This window comes from Prionailurus bengalensis, chromosome A2 (assembly GCF_016509475.1).
Source record: "Prionailurus bengalensis isolate Pbe53 chromosome A2, Fcat_Pben_1.1_paternal_pri, whole genome shotgun sequence".
Classification (NCBI taxonomy): Eukaryota; Metazoa; Chordata; class Mammalia; order Carnivora; family Felidae; genus Prionailurus; species Prionailurus bengalensis.
The window spans coordinates 11,682,853-11,701,543 of NC_057348.1; the positions used below are offsets into that span (position 1 = coordinate 11,682,853).

The 18,691-nt window shown below is 52.4% G+C and overlaps 1 protein-coding gene across 2 annotated transcripts; it reads right to left on the reverse strand.

Annotated features, from left to right (window-relative positions):
• Positions 1-802: 802 nt before the first annotated feature.
• Positions 803-18,629, reverse strand: AKAP8 (A-kinase anchoring protein 8). 2 transcript variants are annotated; one of them, XM_043586884.1, is made up of 14 exons: positions 18,357-18,629; positions 15,805-15,843; positions 14,296-14,328; positions 13,511-13,787; positions 12,572-13,067; positions 11,942-12,071; positions 11,644-11,690; positions 10,255-10,288; positions 8,201-8,288; positions 5,639-5,780; positions 5,215-5,308; positions 4,661-4,791; positions 3,450-3,545; positions 803-1,588 (listed from the first exon to the last, which is right to left on the reverse strand). In XM_043586884.1, exons 1-14 carry the CDS (start codon positions 18,373-18,375, stop codon positions 1,094-1,096), a joined length of 2,121 nt encoding a protein of 706 aa, XP_043442819.1. In that variant the 5' UTR covers positions 18,376-18,629; the 3' UTR covers positions 803-1,093. The 2 variants fall into 2 exon arrangements, with proteins under 2 accessions (XP_043442819.1, XP_043442820.1); XM_043586885.1 differs by lacking the exon at positions 18,357-18,629 and adding an exon at positions 16,871-17,672 and having other exon boundaries at positions 13,560-13,787.
• Positions 18,630-18,691: the final 62 nt, after the last annotated feature.

Here is an 18,691-nt window from a genome sequence, read left to right on the forward strand (position 1 = left end):
CCCCCCCCCCGCCCCCGCCGATGCTTCCCCGAGTGAGACAGTTCAAAGCTTTGCAGGGAAACAGGCCCAGCAGTATCATTTCAAAAGGGAAGCGTCTTTCAATTCTCTTGATTATATCAAAGTATAACTCACTTCCTACCCTTTTACACAGGCTAACTTTCCCAGATCCCTAAACCTCCAAAGGGGTAGTATTTGAAATGTGTGTATTTCACTGTATTCATTTCTTACAGATAGCATCTATCTATGGCAATTTATATTTGTTTTCCATTCATGGGAGTGACACCAAGTTTTCTTTCTAAATATATTGAAGTAGATAGAAGCAACTCACTTTAAAGGAAGAAAAAAAAAAAAAACCCAACCCTGAAGTAACAAAGGTGGAACACAAATGAGGTAAAAACAAAACAAAAACTATAAAGGTGATACACCAAAGACTAAAGATTGGGAAAATAATGCCCTAGGCAAAATGTCCTCATTCTTGAGGGGCAAGCGGGAGGGCGTCCAAGGGTGCCAGTCTGTCAGATTCATGAGGCCTTTGAGAAGAGGTCACTGACGTGACAGAACCAACATCAAGTTAACAAGATTCTGCTACATCTTGTGAGGATCACACACCACACACGGTATGCTCCCGAAGCAGGTCAAAAACTGAAGCCAAAGCAAATTCTTGAAACTTAAAAAAAACCCAAAAAACCCTTTATAAAACAAGATATACCCTAGTATTAAGCTGCTCTCAGAAAAAAAAAAAATAATAATAAAAAGGGCATTCAGCCAGTTGCTGTATTTAACAAGCAAAATATCATCAAAATCTAATTACCCAACTTTTATTACTCCAACTGCAGTGTAGAGAGATTTCACAGCCACTTGGGGGAATGTACAACTTCTGCAGCCTTTAAACCAAGGCGGAAAGCCAGACAACTCTGCAACACAAGCCCGTGAGGTACACTTTTTGGAAGGAAATGGCTGGGTCTCTTCACCAAAGTTTCCAGCATATTCCAGTAACACACCTAGCACTGCTTACAAACAGTGAGAGAGAGCAATGCAAAAGGAGAGAGAGCAACGCATTTCTGAAACACATCCCCTGAAACGGGGAGGAGGCTCAGTCTGTGGGAAGGTCACCTTCGGGCTCTGCATCCGTCTGCTCCGTCTGCTTCTCTTTGGCTCCCGCAGCAGCCGGGGCAGGAGCAGGAGCAGGAGCAGGGACGACCTCGGCGCCCTCCACCTCTGCTGCCACTTCGCCTCTGGCCTCAGCGGCCTCATTGCTGGCCAGGGCGGCTTCACCCCCAGCCTCTGCTTCAGCGCTGCCCTTCTCAGATGCTGTGCCACACGGTGTCTCCACTTCTCCCAGCTGTTCAGAGTGGGGGCCACGAGTGGCCTCCGCCGAGTCCACGGGGCCTTCCCCTTCGGCCAGCATTTCACTGCCTTCCGGAGCAGGCGCTCCCGCCCCGTCTACGGCTCTCACTGCTGCCGTAATAACCTCAGCTAAGACCTCCGCAGCCACCTCTTCAGGTGTCTCTTCCTTATCCTCACCTCCTAAATTGTCATCTCCTTCGACTTCTGGATCAACGGCTTCGTTGGTGAAAGGGTCTTCACCCTGGCCAAGAAGAGGAAAAGGTCAATGCGGCCTACAGAGCTGTCCAGATGAAAGGCTGAAGGTGGCCCAGGCGGCCAGGAGTCCGGGTTCTTATGATGCCCCTTCAACAACAGAAATGCCTTCAACTACAGCAGGGGGGTTAATCCTACGGGTGCTCAGGGCCTATGGATCCAGAAAAGCTTCACCACAACTGTTTTGCCTTTTAACTTTAATTTTCTTATTTAGTTAGCTAGGGCATATGGTATAAGCAGAATAAGGGGGTATTCTTGGTTTTAACATTAGTAATTTCAATCTCTGCAATGGGTTTTTGAAAGATACTTTTCCCCCTTCTTCAAAGGCTTTGTAAAATTTAGAGGAGAGTATTTACAAATATTTAACACAATAACTGCTCCCCCACCCCGGCTTTGCACTTTTTAATTCAAGCATATAATTAATAGTGAAGTTCAAAAAGACCTAGGATTTCTTAACCCAATTAAAGCAAAAAAACCCTCATAACAGGAAGCTGAGTTTCAAATTTTAGTTTAAGTACACAGCCCTGGTTATATAAGAGTTGCCCCATTTTGCAGACAAGGAAATGAGTCTCAGCAACTTGTCAAAGGCCACACGACTATTAAGCATCAATCAGGATTGAACCCAAGTCAGACTCTGAGAAGCCAAACTTCTTTCAGCGTATGCTACAACCGCCTCTAGTTTAGAAAAAGTAAACGTCACCACCGGCAGATTAGGAAATAGGTTTTAAAATATGGTGTTTAGGGGATGCCTGGCTGGCTCAGTCAGTGGAGCATGCGACTTTTGGTCTCAGGGTTGTGAGTTCGAGCCCCACAGTAGGCGTAGAGATGACTTAAAAAAAAATCTTTAAATATACGAATACATAAAATATGGTGTTTGAAGTTTGCATCTACACCTGACTCAAGAAACTTTAAATCTGTTTAAGCCATGACACAAAACACTAACCAGTCATGGTTATTTATTTAGATCCTATGATGCCTTGGGGCGCCTGGGTGGCTCAGTCAGTTGAACGTCCAGTTGACTATTGATTTCGGCTCAGGTCATGATCCCAGAGTTGTGGGATCGAGCCCAGCGTCAGGCTCTGTGTTGTGCATGGAGCCTACTTGAGACTCCCCCTCTCCCTCCCCGAACTTCGCACACGTGTGTGCTCTCTGATTAAAAAAATAAATGCAATAAAAAAATTAGATTCTGTGATGCCTTTTTACCGGGTAGCACGAAGCATCCAATACTGGCAGATTCAATAAATGAGAGGTGGGCAAACAGATCCTTCCAGTCAGGCTGTGCTGGAGCCTAACTGCCAGCCCCAAACAGTGAGGTCTGGGGCTAAGCATTTAACAGATGGGCTTCCCAAGGAGGAACCAGGGGCTCTTCCAGCCGGACCTCTCCCTGGGGCACCCTCTCTGGGACTTTTTATTACTCTGCTCGGGTCACTAAGGCACAGTAGTCGTGGCACCACCAACTCTTTCCTCCCCCTCCCTCTTGTTGGTTGTCTCTGCCAGCAAGTCTCTTTTTGGCTTCTTTCCTGGATAGTTAGCATCTAACTTGCATTCTTCCTTAAGCATCTCACAATCACTTGCTCAGGATTTCATGGATATTCAAGCTTTCCCATGGTGAGCCAGCACCACTGTAGGCGCAAATCAAGCAGGACCGTGTCCCAGACCCCACGCAAGCAAGGGGGGTCGCAGGAAACCCACCGCTGTGGAATTGCCAAACCTGACACCTTCCGGCGTCCCTTGATTCTTCAAAAGACTTAGAAATGCTAAATACTGTACTCTGGGTGCAATTCTGCACTTGTAGAGTTCATCCTCCATTCCAAAAGCTTCTCCCGTATACTGGACCCCTAAGCACAAACCTTGAGGTATTTTTCCAGCATCTTCACTATGTGTCTGTTGTTCAAAACACTCTTAGCCACATGGAGACTGGTTTTCTTGAACTGTTCAGCAGCCAACTGCAAAGGGAACCAAACGTGGACTTTTAGACCTGGTGTGCAGCAAGGAGCAAGAAAACTAGCCAGGCTACCCTGAGTTGCCCTGGGATCAGCCCTAAACAAGAAAAAGACCAGTATCTTTCTTCACTGTGGCAAGTGGCAAGTCCCAAAATGCCAGACTCCCATAAGGAAAGAAGGCCCTGGAGAGACACTGGAACTGGGACAGTGTAGAAAAGTCTGATCACCACTGACACACCAGGGCCTGCCAGGTACCGTGTGCACGAACAAGCATGAAACGAGAATATTTACACATCAGATGCTATGCGGACTCAGCATGGGAAAAGGACAAGTTTTTTCTTTTCAGTTTCTTGAGTTAAGGTGACTTTATGAGTAAATTCAACGGGAGAAGTAGGGATTCTGCAACCACCTGGATTATTTTTGATCTTGACCCACTGAAACGATACTGCTTATTTGTGTTGTGTTTCCTGGATGATCTTTAATCAACTAGGAGATGCACAGGCAGGTACTGACATCTCCGTTTGATAGTCGGGTGAACGAAGGACAGAGACAAAAACCAGGGCTCAGCAAGTGAGCCTAGGGGCCACATGCGGCCACACCCACTACTTCTGTACTCTGGCTGCTGGTGCCCATCAGCAGCAGACTTGACATGTCAAGAGACCCCATGGAAGTATCTGCCACGTGACCCTTTATAAAAAACCTGCCAACACCCTGGGTCTACACGTTTATAGCCTCAGTCCCCACCAGCTAGTTTAGCCCCAATCCGTTCTTAACTCTGGGCCCCCCAGGCCACTGTGCTCTGAATGGCCCTCAGCCTCAGCTTATAGGAAATCTGGTTTGTCAACAACTAGGAAATTTACCTGTGTGACTTACAGGGAACATTCTCAACCAGGAGAATTTCACCTCCTCTACTGAAGTCTGTTAAGTAACACATTTTCTCACATTTTAACAGAAATTCGGACGTGTCTTACAATCCACTGACGAAATGACAGACTCAACAGAGTATGTTAAAAAGCTCCTCAAGATGCTCGCATTCCCCACAAGACACAGAAGGCCCCGTGTCCCACCAGTGGCAGCCTGGAAAGGCTCGGCTGGCTCGGCACGAGGAGGGGACTCACCCTGCGGTTGTGATTGTGGTCGACCGAGTGCAGGTGCCGCTGGAGGAGCTGATGCTGCGCGGGGATCAGCATGTCACAAGCCAGGCAGTGAGCCGCCTCTATCTTCTTGAAAAAGTGCTCCTGGCCGATCCCTATGGGTACAACCCAAGTCTGGTGCAATTTGGGACAGCATCAGGTGATACTGTCCTCCTGCTCCCCAACAGGGCCCACGTTTTGTCCTGGTGGGTTCGTCCCCAAGGATCGGGTTAGGGCAGAAATCTGTGACAGGCAACACCCGCCCTCTAGCAGGAGGGTGCAGATGGAAGCACATCTGCACTGGGCAATTTTACTCAACTTTTTTCATCCATCTGGTCATTTCATACAAAGGACGAAGAAACATCAGGGGGCGTAGTATCACTCCGAAAAGCCACCAGTAAAGTGACCTTCATTAGACACACTCAAGGGCTTCTTTCCATTGCTAGGTGTCCCACCCGAGGGTCCTCAGGTCACATGCTCAGCAACCCTACAACGGGCTGGCTTTGCACCCAGCCACGTGCCCCAAGACCATGACTCACCTTTGAAAGGGTCTGGTTTGGGTTTTGTGCTTTCCTTCTCCATCAGCTCCTGACGCCGCTTCTCAATTTTCTTATTCCTGTTTACGATGTACTCCTAGAGAAGATGGCACTGAATGAAATGGCAGGGCGCTGTGTCTGCCTGTCTCCCGGCCGCACCAGAGGCAGCTCACTGAGGGCGGCTGCCAAGCCCCTGGAGGAGGACAGCCCTGTCTCAGCCACCCCGGGACGGGGAGATGGCTCTCCGAGCAGCTCGAGGGAACTACAATGGCCAGAGCACTCGGCTCTCCCTCAGACCTGGGACTTGTACACTGTTATTCTGGAAAGCCCAGGCCTCATACTTCCCTTCCCCGTCCCTTCTCCGTGAGGGACCCGACTCCGGCAGGCCCATCAGGAAACACTGTGATGGACACGAAGTGTGCTTTACCTGGAGGAACTGTACGGTCTTGTCAGGGAGTTTGGTACTTATAAACCTCAGTGTCTCTTTGTGAAATTTGCTTTGTAGATGCTTCTGGATTTCATCTTCTTCAAAGCTACGAAACTTGCACACAGAACAGGCGAACTGAATCCTGGAGAGGGAAGACGAAAAGAGCAATGATGCAATCAGTTCACCTCCAGTCAGAACTGCAACGGAAATGGGAAAGCAATTTCTATACCAAGACTTCTGACTTCACACAGGGCATCAGAGTAGCCATTACCCCAGGTTTCCCCATGTCAAGAATGGGAGTAAAACCTTGCGAGTAGTTCAGGGAGGTGATTCATGCACCATTCCAGTCTGCTGGGCCCAAAGGCCCCTAAGAGAGCACCCTAAGGTGGAGATTTTCCAAAACTGTGGACTCTCTAAAAGCCTCCAGACCACTGCTCTGGGGGGGGCATAGTAATTCCATAACTTCTTTCTGCAGCCACCAGAATAACATGAGATAACCTCATTTAAAAACATTGTTTTACATGTTTATCTTTGAGAGAGAGCACGCAAGCAAGCTCATTGATTGGGGGAGGGGCAGAGAGAGGGAGACACAGAATCCGAAGCAGGCTCCAGTCTCTGAGCTGTCAGCACAGAACCCAACGCGGGGTTTGAACCCATGAACTGCGAGATTATGACCTAAGCCGAAGTCAGATGCCCAACCACTGAGCCACCCAGGCACCGCTGTATACTCTTTTTAATGTTTATTTTCGAGAGAATGGACATGAGCAGGGGAGGGGCAGGGAGACAGAGGGAGACACAGAATCCAAAGAAGGCTCCAGGCTCTGAGCTGTCAGCACAGAGCCCGAAGTGGGGCTCCAACCCACGAACCTCGAGATCATGACCTGAGCTAAAGTCGGATGCCCAATGGACTGAGCCACCCTGGCACCCCTGAGGTAACCTCCGTGAGGGGGTATTCCTGGAAGACCTTACACAATTTAAAACCTATAAAACCCAAGATAAGTTTTCCCATGGGACTCAATGTAAAGGCCTGTCATATCAAATTTTACAGCTAAAACCACATTTCTTTGTTGCCTGCTTTCAAAATCTCACAAATGCAGTCATGCTATAGGGCAAGAGGAGAGCAGCTTGCAGAGCCCTATGCCCCCAGAGCAGGGCGCTGCTTCCCTCGGCTCTGCCCAGGAGGCCCTGGCGCACATGGGGTAATAGCATGGACCCGGTGGCACTCAGGAGTCCTCATCTACCAACTCAGACTGCTGCCGGCCCCCAATGGCAGGCTTCTCCTCTCTGGACAAGATATGACATTTACTTTTGCACATACTCTCATTGGAGGAGTGCACAGAAAAAGTTCTGGGGCCCTATGTGTACGAATGCGTACAACTCTCAGGAAGCTACCAAATAAATACAGGGTTCACGCTTCCTTGTGACTATTTCTCCAAGTCTCTTTGAGGACCCTCTGTCACTAGGGTGGAGTCTAAAGATTCCTTCTGGAGAAAATGTCATCTCCGTTCTCATACAGTATGGAAATAGACCTGATCTAGCCATCGTTCGTTACTTATTCACTTACAAACAAGCATTTCAGGGACGCCTGGGTGGCTCAGTTGGTTAATTGCCCGACTCCTGATTTCGGCTCAGGTCGCGATCTCCTGGTTCATGAGTTTGAGCCCCACATCGGGCTCCGTGCTAATGGTGCAGAGCCTGTTTGGGATTCTCTCTCTCCCTCTCTCTCTGCCCCTTCCCTGCTTGCTCACTCCCAAAATAAGTAAATAAACTTAAAAAACTAAAAATAAAAACAAAAACAAAAACAAATGTTTCGATGAATTTCTGTTTAACACTTGGAAGTGCCTACTTTCCAGTTCCTGGCTTTCCTGCCTCTACAGTTAGCTCTTTTGCTAACATCTGTTTTGCACTTCTCTGCACAGGAAAAGCACCACCCCATTTGAGCCATAAAGGATTCCCCATCAGGTCATACAGAGAGCCTGTGTGTAGAGAAACAGCCGCGAGCAGTCAAGGCCTGAGCAACCAAGCACTCACAAGGCCACCAGTGGTTTCCATTTCTAGTCAGCAGCCACCTGATCACTGAAAAGGCAGAGAGGCACATGGTGTGGTCACACCAACACCCTTCGCACTTTTGCAATTCTTTTTATACCTAGAGACTAAATTTGTAAAGTAGCACCTAAACGTATACAATTGCCATGCCGAAATCCAGAGGCGGTCGGGATTTGGTCAAGACACCCAAAGCACCTTCTTAGCAGCTCTGCTGAAGTTCACCTGTCTGGGGTGACAGATACAAGCCGTGGACTGGGAAACTCCCTACGGGTCGGCAGGAGAGCAATAGCGCCCCCTGCTGGACACATGCGGGCCAGCGACTCACTGGCAAGAAGGTAGTGCCATCGGCATCTCCCAAGTTTTGTCTCCTCTCGACCTCACTGGCATTTCCTGACAGACACCACAGTCAGATCAAACCAGACCGCTCCTGCGTTGTGCAGTGAAGACAGATGAGCTCAGGAGAACCTCACCAGTGCCCGGGTTCCTGCCAACCTCCCCCCGGGCCTGCCTCCTCACCTGTCTGCCGCTCGGTCTCGCATGCGGTCTCTCCTCCTTTGCTTTTCCTTTCTCTTCTTTACTTCATCATCCTCATCGTCCTTCTCTCCTGTAACAGAGAAGTCCCTTCGAGACGCCCTGAGGAGCCTGCAGAGATGCTGAGCACCAGGGCTTGATGGGGACCACCGCTCGGCCACCACCAGGCACCCCGTGCCTTCTGCCACCTCCAACACAGCAGGGTCAGGATACCCTGAGGCACCAATAGTCTGTCAAAGGCTCCCAACAGGGATAGGCCTTTGATGAGAACCCTTGGGAGTTCTCAGGGAGTCAGCTCACATGCCCCCATGGTGTGATGAGGCTGGGATGGGCCAGGGACCCGGCCTGCCCATCCCACTCACACCACAGCCACCTGCTCTCTCTCTGTCCTTCCCTATCCTGCTTTTCTGATCCAGTGCCCTGCCATCGGTCTTCTCCCAAAATCACTTAAGGAGAGAGAGAAGCGATTCTTCCCAGATAAGAGGCAGCAGCGGGAAGGCCTCAGAAAATAGAGCAAGCCGCTCTACCGCCCTCCGTCCCACCTCTAGGTGGACCATGACGACTGTCCCGTCAGCCTCCTCTGAACTAGGGCCTCAGCAGGTCTGACAGTCCTTGCTGGCCCGAACTCTATCTTCCACTCACAAAAACCGTCCATCTAGGGCTTTCCCAGGGCTACGAGGGAAGCAGTCCTAGAAACAAAAGTGGGAAGAGACCAATTGGTCCTCCGTCCGTCCCCTGGGGCCAGCGCAGAGGCTCCTCTGAGCGCTGTGCAGCCCAGCGTCCCGGTGTGAAGCGAGGCCAGGCCAGGTCACCACGGCTCAGGGCCAGGGCCAGACACTGAAAAAAGGTTGGATAAGCATCTGAACTGTAACCCCTACCCCTGATGCCAGTCACGAGACTGTCCCACGAAGATGGCGACCGGCGTGCGCTGCTCAGAAGCCTCTCAAAAGGGCGTGTGGGATTTTTGGCAAGAGGTCACTGCCTGAAACTATTACTGTTGTTTAATAGCAAAGTCATCCCGGGTAGGTAGCAGGACCTGCGCGCAATAAACATGTCACCTTTGCTTTAGCATTTACCCTGCTGCATGAGCTGCGTACTGCTGTGTGGTCCCAAGCCATAGGAGTAATCACTTCAATAAACAATGTGGGAGGGCCTCAGAGGGTTGGCCAAGTCTAAACACATAGAAGGAGCATCTAAGCCAGGGGCCTGCAGATTTATGGCAGCAGAGCCACAAAGGAGCCAGCCTGTGATTCTTGGGGAAAACCAGCTATGGACAGACCAATGGGAACAGGAAAAGAAACAAATGGCAAGATCAAGGCCACGGTGTCTCAGGCTGCTTCTCCACACCCCCCCCTGAAAGGGTTGAACCTTGCTCTGCTCTTGCCACTTACTTGAGACTCTTCGGTCTCCCACAATGGCACTGATGAGACCTGCTGAGCAGGGAATCTCTCTGGAGGACCCGGGCTTGGGTGCACGTGACAGGCCCTCCCCTTCCCCACCCCCCACCCCCAGCTCCCAACCCAGGAAGGTGTCTGAACTCAGTCCCACACAGCCATGTGTGCTGCTGCCGCCAGCATGCCCACCACAGAGGCTGAGAGCACAACGCTGGGCTGGCAACGCAGGGAAGTGTGAAAAGAAAGAAGCCCAGGAAAAAACAGTACAGGGACCTGCAACAGGCCAATAGGGAACAGAGCAGACAGGCTGGAGAGCACCTTTTCTTTTCTTTCTTGCGTTTCTGAGACTCTCCCTTCCCTGCCACTGCAAGCTGCTGCACATACTCAGAGATGAGGTTTGCCCCCTCTCGTGACAGCCTGTATCAAGTGAGGCAGACAGACCTGTTTCCAGCAAGTGCTGCTCTAAGCACTGGAGCAAAGCCTGGGGGTGAGCACCATGGCCAAGGCCCACCCGGTGGCCACGGCCCCTCTTCTGCCCTGAGCCGCCAGGACCTCCATCCAGGCCCTGGGCTTGCTCAGAAGTCCAGCCTGGCCAGGAGCCGGGCAGTCACAGCAAAGCTCAGAGGGACATGGAGCGATGCCTACCTCTCTGCCTCCCGGAGTCAAAGAACTCGTCCTCCTGAAAAAGGGCACACACAAAGTTGGACAGTGAGGTGGAGTTTCCAGAACTCTCCACAACCAACCTAGCACCCTGCCACCACCTGGTCACAATGTGTCAGGACAAGTCTCAGGGCAGTGGGATAGAGGCTGTGTGTGTCCTATCACTATTCCTGGTTGCCTTCTGAGATTCTGTAACGACTAAAGTGCTGTTTTATTAAGGTCAGTGGCCCTCTTTCAGTTCTTTCTAAAGCTAAAGAATTCCCTCTGGCAAACACACCCGCACAGTTCTGCACATGGGAATGCCAACAGCCCACCCATCAGCTCTGTATCAAGAAACCCTGATTTGTGGGATGCTAGTTCCAGCACTCTTTACTGAAAAGGAGCTTTACCAAATTTCCAGGCCATCTGTTTACATTTATCAAGGTAATAACAAATGCACCTAACTGAAAAGTGCAATACTGCCCATTTCTTAGCCATCAAGCTCAAGGTTAAATTACTCAGCAGCAGATACACAGAATATCTAGATCCCAGACTCGAGATCTAGGGAAGCTAGATAAAGAGCAAATAAGGTTCGCCCAGAAAAACCCGAAAATTCACTGTATTCTGCCTCCCCGACCCCCCACCCATCTGAGCATCAGAAGGAGTTGGTTGAGACCTTCATATACTCAGATCTCCAGGCCCTGCCCCAGACATGGATCAGAATTTGCAGGGAGTGGGACAGTAGGCAAAGGCTGACTCCCTAGGTGCTTGTGCATGGTCATGGCTGAGTTGGCCTTAAATGCCTGTCTCTCATGATTGGTTTTGAAGGCGGAAAAACATGGAGGCAGCTGAGCACCAGCACAAAGCGGGCAGTAAGTAAGGCTTCCGTGCCAGTTTGAAAGCCTCAGCGCACACAGCCCACTGCACTTACCACGTGTGGAGCTAGGAACATCACTGAGGACACAGGAGTGTCTGTGGGGGAAGGGCTGGGAGTGTTTTCAGGAAGAGAAGCATCGTTGGTTTTTGTTTTAGAGAGAGAGCGTGAGAGAGAGCGCGCGCACAAGCAGGGGAAAGGGGCAGAGGGAGAGAGAGAATCCCAAACAGGTTCTGAGCTGTCAGCGTGTAGAGCCAGACGCAGGGCTCGATCCCACGACCCTGGGATCATGACCTGAGCAGAAATCAAGAGTCGGACACTCAACTAACTGAGCCCCAGGAAGGGAAGTACTGTTAGAAGTACAAATCTTGAGCTGCAAGTCAGACTCTTAAATCCACTCACACAGCAGTCAAGTCTACCACAGAAGCTGTTCCTGCCTCTTTGGGAGAGAGAGGGTAATAATGTAAAGAAGAAATCCCACACCAGAAACAAAGGAGGCTGACCAGTGAAGTTGGACTTACACCCCTGAATTCTTCATCTCCTGACCGGAAGTCAGCAGCTCCATCATCTACCGGACACAAAGAAGAAGGAAAATCAGCCCCTCCGTAGTTAGCCGGCTCCCTCCTTTCACCCTCCCAAGCTCACCGCCCAGAGCAGCCAGCACTTGTCCTGACTACAGTGGGGGCCATGGGAGTGCGGGTGATACGCGCCACTCTGGAGTTCAACACATGTCCACTGTATGGACGGGCAGGAGGAGCGCCAAGCACAAAAACGGACACATCTCACACCCACCCGGGCCTGCTGGCCCCCAGGGCATACCATTTTCAGAAAAATCTCCTTCGCTGTCAGCCCGGGCCAGTTTGGTGTCAGGCTCATCGTAGATGTGCAACTGCTTCCGTTTCCTGCCCATGCTGTCTGGGCCACAGCGGTCAAACCCTCTCCGTCTGGGCTACAGACACAAGCACATCCGATGTACCGCTTACCCCGACCATTAAGAAACCCCAGAGAAACGAAGATCGGAGAAGTTGTAAGATCAGAGAACAAAGGCAGGAAAGATCTTTGATCTTGTCACAAAACAAAGATGACTATAGTTGAACCCTCCCACCACCCACAATTTTATGCTAAGAAGTTGGACACAAAAAGCCACATATTATGTGATCACGTTCCCGTGAAAGGTCTAAGAGAGGTAAATCTACAAAGACAGAAAGATTAACAGTTGTCAAGACTGGAGTAGAGAGCAGGGAGTGACTGCTAATGGCAGAGGTTGGCTTCTTTCTGGATTGATGGAAATGCTGTAAAATTAGACGGTGGTGAAGGTTGCGCAATTCTGTACGTTTTTACTAACACTCAATTGCACACTTAAAAAATGAGTGAATTTTACAGTACCCAAATTTTCCCCAATAAAGCTGTTTGAGAAGTCGGCAGATTAGAGAACTTCCCGAGGCTTACCCGATCCCTCATCCGGGTCTGTGACCGGCCGCATCCATAGGGCGCAGAGTTGTCATAGCCGCCGGCCCCCTGCATGCCCATTACACTGAAGTCTGGGGCCATGGACTGGGAGAAGAGGGAAGGCGGTGGCCTGCTGGGGGAGGGACCTCCCAGGCCCCGCCCACCCACATAGTTCATCTCCGTCCAGGGAGCGGAAAGGGGCTCGGAGGAGGCTGCCGGCGGCGGCGGCAAGAAAGGGTCGCTGCGCATGAAGGTGCTGGGGGTGCTCCGGTCCTGAAAGCGGCCCTGGCCCTGGCCCCGGCCCCGCATGAAGCCATCAAGGGAGCCCCGCTCACGGGCTGGGTCCCGGCAGTCACTGTACTGACTGTTAAAGCCCCCATTTCGGTCAGGCCCCAGGTCAAAATCATAATCGTAGCTGTAGCTGGGGCGGTACGGATGGTGCTCAGGCAGACAAGACCTGGAGTCATAGGACTCAAACGACTGGAAGCGGAAGGAGCTGCAAAGGAAGCATAACCATCACTTCACTGTGGGCCCAAGCGCAAGTCTCCCGCAAAGCTGGCTTCACGACATTCAGAACAGCACACAGCACCATGCAGCCCTCCTGAAAGCTCAGAAGGCAAAGTGCACCCACGATCCCCCTTGAACGTTGTTGAACGAGGTGCATGGAGCCCTTGGCTGTGAGAACAAGAGGGTCTACAGGTACCTGACGCAGACACAAGGAGTCTGGTGTCATTTAGCTAACAGTCATACCCTAAGCCCCACCACTCAGGAAACCAGAAAGTCCTATTACAATGCCTCTGCCCAAATAACGCCCAACTCATCTACTCCATGTTCAGGAAGGAGCTGAGGAAAACCCTCCCTGGAAGAGGGGGTGCCCACTGCCATCTGCACAAAGCTGGGGTGTGGGATCCCCAGGGAAGGGCTCAGGTCCATAATCACCTCTCCCGGTCCTGCATGCCCTCCCCACCGCCGCTGCTCCCGCCCCTGCCTCCTTCCTTGGACATCATGTCCAAACGTTGATTGATCTTGGCGATGAGAGAGTCGGAATTGTCGGTGCACGGCTCTGGACCATAAGAAGCCATGTGCATGGCAGGGCCCCCAGCTCCCAGGCTGTCGTTGGCCTTGGTGGCCTCCCATGAGGCTGGGCCATAGCTGTAGGTCGCTCCTGTGGTGACGCTGGTGTTCTGGGCACCATAATAATTGTAGTTTTCATAACCTGCCACAGGGAGGAAGAACCAAATCAGACCTCAGCGGCCCCAAGGTCAGTCTACAGCTGCCACGTCTGGAGAGAAGCACTCGCTGCCCACAGAGAAGGAAGACTGTCAAGGAACCAAGTGGCGCTGGCATCACCCCACGCTGTAAATATCACCCGCCAAGGGGCGGCAAGAGAAGGACAGAGGCTGAGCCTCAGCCACGAGTGGTTGGCTTTCCGCACCAGATCTGAACACTTGCTCCCCACTCAAAGCCAGAGGTGGCCGAGAGCCCGTGAATGGCAGTTGGGGCTGCTGCTCCCATAACACAGTCACGATCCCCAGCTGCCAGCAAGTTCCTGACACTGCCTGGGCCTGCCAAGCCTTCAGGAGAGCTGTGGGCACAGCCAGAATAGGACGCGGGGGGGGTAGGGGGGCATGGGGAGGGGTTAAGTCTCTGTATCCCAGCCCCTCTGGGATCAGGTGGCCGATCAGAAGCCTTCTTGCGCGCCCACAGATCCCCAGAGGGCCTACCTTGCCAGCTGGTCACACCGGTTCCGTATGCACCTGAGAGAAACAAAAATAGCCAAGAGCTTTGTTTACAGAATGAAAGTGCCTGAGACACACACACCACCCCCCCAGCCCCAACTGTCACCTTACTCCACCAACCGCAGGTCTAGGGCTGTGGGCAGCTGTGGCAGTGCTGTGGGAGGTGCACCCCTGGTTGGCCATTGAGGCCAGGAATGGCTGGGGCCCACTAGCTGTAAAACTCATTTCCTACAGCTCTACTCAGCTAAGCATGATCCAGACTTCTCTTGTAGGCAAGCCTGATCTCCCCCATCAGGACAATGAGAAAGGACAAGTGCAGCCTTCCCAGGAAGTGTCCAGTGTGGGCCACCAGCCAAGAGGCGGACAAGGCTAGATCCTCTGGCAGAACCCTTGGAAAGTGCCAGTTCTCACCACTTGCCAGAGCTCAGGCACCGCTAACACAGCGAGTACATCAGTGGAAGATTGTGTCCCCAACTCAACTAAGCAAGGGGACATTATGTACCCAAGCAACATGAAAAAAGCTTCCTCCTGGGAAACTTGGTGATGGGAGAAAAAGTGACCCCACCACCCTCAATGGTGCTGGGGGCAAATTCCAGGGTCAGAGAACAAAGAAAGCCCTCATCCCATCCCCTGGAACAAATGCTGGCAAAAAGCAGACAACCTCGCCACCAGGGAGGACATTCTGGTCCTTTAAACATCCTGAGCATCCAGCATTATGATCTAGATTCCAGAGCAGGGCCAGCAAACAGGGCCCCAGGCCAAATCTAGCCCATTGCCTGTTTTTGTACAGCCCGCAAGCTAAGGATGGGTGTTAGCTTTGTAAATGGTTGGAGACGGGAAGGGAAAAAAAAAGAAAAAAAAAAAGAATATTTCATGATGTGAATTTTGACACGAAATGCACCATTTATATATTTGTCAAAACTCACAGAACTGTGCAACCACAGCGACTATTAATTTAAACTGTGGATTGTAATTAACGGCAATGTATTGAAATTGACTTGTTACTGATAATAAACATACTGCACTAGTGCAAGATATTAATAATAAAGGAAACTGCTGGGGTGAAAGGAGACTATCTGCTCAACCCCGTTAAGTCTAAAACTACTAAAAAATAAAGTCTATTAATCATAAAAATCTCTTATCATACCCTCAGCTATTTGCTCTGAATAATAAATCCCTAAAATAAAGGCTCTTTCACCACGTATGAAAACTATACGGTATGCAAATTTCAGTATCTTTAAATATTACTGGCACACAACCACGTCTGTTTTTTTATAAACATCTCTGGGACTTCTGCATGGCAGAGAACGTATAGCCCCAAAGCCAAAAAAGTTTACTATGCAGCCCTTTACAGAAAAGGTCTCCTCCAGATCCTTGGGCTAGCCCTAGTGTGCCTGTCACGCTCTCCAGGTTACGGTCACCGTCCCGGGCTCTGGCAGGCTAGCGCCTCAGGTGTGTGTGGGGTGGAATCCACACCTCCCCGTGAAGTCTTACCTTGGGTGTTGGTGGGTCCAGCACTCCATGCCCCATAGCCTGCGAAGAGAAGACCTGTGAGTTAGGATCCTATTTGTCACACGGAAAACGGGTGCTTCTGAGGCGCTCTGAGGCACCTAGAGTGGTCGCCTTCAAGGACAGTTCAGTGCCAGCCTCACAAGAAGGCAGCATAAACACAACACTGTCCCTCTAAAAGTCCTGAGCGGGCTGATTGCCATTACCACACTCCACACACAGGCTTGAGGTCAAAGCAGAAAAGAGTGGGGGGGATAGACTTTGGGGCCAGCTCTGCCAGTAGCCTGTGGAGGAAGCTTGGCCTGAGCCTCCATTCACAACCCGGGATGACACAGGACAAGGTGCCAGCTAACCCAGGACTAGGATACAGTTGTGTCCACATTCCCAGTTTGGCCCACCCACCAAGCAGTCCTAAGTCCCCCATAACTGAGAACAAAGTTCAGAATTTGGAGACGACTGTGCCTCTCCAGGCCTCACTTCTTTGTGACCACGGACCCTCCCTCCCATGCTCCCCTGGGCCTTCATGTCCCAGGGCTTCAGCCTGGCCTAAGGCATCCGGGCTGCAGTCCTCTCTGTGGGGGCTCCCCTTGCCCCTGCAGACTCCCATGACAGCATCTGTCTGGGCCCTCTTCATTTCTGTGTCCCTGGAGCCTCAAACGGAGCTGGGCACAGGCAGCCATCCACACCTGTCAATGATCCTCACCTTTACAAAACAGGAACATACCCTGTCTCTCTTTCCAGAACAACCCAAGCCGCTAGCCAAGGGCCTAGTGTGTGCCCACACATGACAGGCAACGGGCACATGTTGGTTGGTGTCCCCGAATGCCATTTAGAGATGACAGAGCTAAGCCTTGGAGATTCAGAGACACATTGCTGAAGTTTGCCCTTTGCAGGCTGCGGTCTCCCTTGCCACACAGCCTTTTCTACACCTGTGCGGTAGAAAAACAGAGTAGTGATCCTAACGGCAAGTGACCAACTACAGAACACTAGTCTAAATACCATATACTAATCACATAACCTCATAACACCCCTTCAGATAGATAATATTTACCCTATTGTCCCAGAGGCTCAAGAGGCTGGCACTTGCCCATGATCATGGAGCTGGAGAATGGAAGAACTGAGACATGAACTCAGATGTAGGTGCCTCCTATGGTCAGGAACCAACTGTCAAGGCTCAGCGAGTCCTGAGAGATAACTCGAGGTGGAAAAGCCACAGAGGGACTCAAGGAGGCCCCAGCATCTAACCGGAACCTGAAGGGTTCTGGCAGGTAGGAAGTCAGGAGCATAAAACCTCTTCGTGCTCAGGACGTGCATAGGGCAGGGTTACTGGCTGAAAGATCTGGTGGGAAGCAGGCAAGGAATTGCGAGACCCAGGTAGACTGCAGAGAAGACGGGGAAAGCCAGGGTGAGCCACCCCAGAACACTGGAGACACCCAAGCACACCAGGCACCTCAACAGCTCTCTTGCAATTCCTTCTGCTGGATCCTAACACTGCCACCTTTCAAGATCAGTGCCTTTCTTTAGCTGTTGTAACGAAGATCAGACTGCTTGCTTCCCCAACCTCGGATAGATACTTGGATAGGGACGGCACCTGGTTAAGCCCCCCACCCCACGTATTCCAACATCAACTGTTCTCCACGGACAAACTTGGCTTCCAGCGCACAGCAAAAGCATCCTAGAAATCTCGGATTCTGGACACTGAGAGCCAGTCGCTCGAGAAAACCCGTCCTGCCGCAGACCCTGAGGCCCAAGTGGGGAAAAGGCACGTCCCCTCTTACACAGCCCCCAGACACCTCCAGGCCACAACGAGGGGCTGCCTGAAGGAAGGCCAAGGATCTGCCACCACCCCAGGGCACATCAGGTTTGCAATTCTGCACGAGACCCAACACCTGACCCTCGAAGTCCTGTCCTAGGCCAGCACGAGTCACGTATGCGGCAGGCGCCCGCCGACACTAGCCCCTGCGGAGACCGCGCACTGGTGGGGCAAGGCCCGACCAGCGCCGCCCGGACGGCTTCCGGGACCGGCGCGACGGAGCACGTGCACAGCGTGCAGCCCCGGCCAAGCCTCACATCCCCGAGATAGGCAGTCGAACTCCCTCGGCCTCCAACCGCGGGCCCGGCGCCCCACAAGCTCGTGCCGTGGCTCCGCCCCCGGGCGCCGCCATTTTGTGGTCTTCCGAAGCGGGAAGGCGGACCTCCGAGCGGCGGGGTCGACCGGGCCAGTCCCGCCGGGTCTGAGGGGTAGAAACGGCTAGGACAGCCCAAGGCGCCCCCCGAAGCCCGCCGCAGCGTCGGCCCGCCGAACCCCGCCCGCCTCCTCAGGCCTCGTCGGCCAATCCCCACGCAGCGCCCTGGGAGCGACGACTCCGAGGTCCAATGAGCAGCGCGCGCGCGCCCCGGCCTCCTCTCCGCTGGGTCGGGCTGGAGTAACCGTGCTCGGGCGTAGGCCCTGTCCCCGCGGCCCTCTACGCAGCGGCGGCTGCGTCGCCCGAGCAGCGCCTGGCCACCCCACCTCGAAATGAGCCGCCCAAACGAACCTCCGTAGCCCTGCTCCATGTCTTCAGCTCGGCCCGCCAGCAGCCCCTTTTTCTAGGGTGCCACAGGACGCATGCGCTCAACACACTTTCCGACGTCCGCTACTGGAAGACCAGGCGCATACGTCACTCCTTCCGCACACCACCACTGGCTGGCTTTCGCGGCGCACCCGCCCGTCGCCCCAGTCGGCCTTCCGGTTGCTTGGAATCGGCTTTCACGGCATCTTGGGAGTTTTGGTCCGGACACGGAGTCTTACTCTGCGCAGGCGCTTCCCTCTAGCTCCCCGCCGCCAGTGCGCAGTCGCACCCCCACCCTTTCCCGGGTCCCGCGCGCAGGC

Bases quoted from the DNA above. Each gene is read 5' to 3' on its own strand.
- AKAP8 (XM_043586884.1), bottom strand. The intron at 13,788-14,295 runs GTAGGCCCTCTG...TCCCTGTGGCAG, and splicing joins CGGTGTGACCAGCTGGCAAG to GTTATGAAAACTACAATTAT. The intron at 4,792-5,214 runs GTGAGTCATGGT...TTGTACCCATAG, and splicing joins CAAACCAGACCCTTTCAAAG to GGATCGGCCAGGAGCACTTT.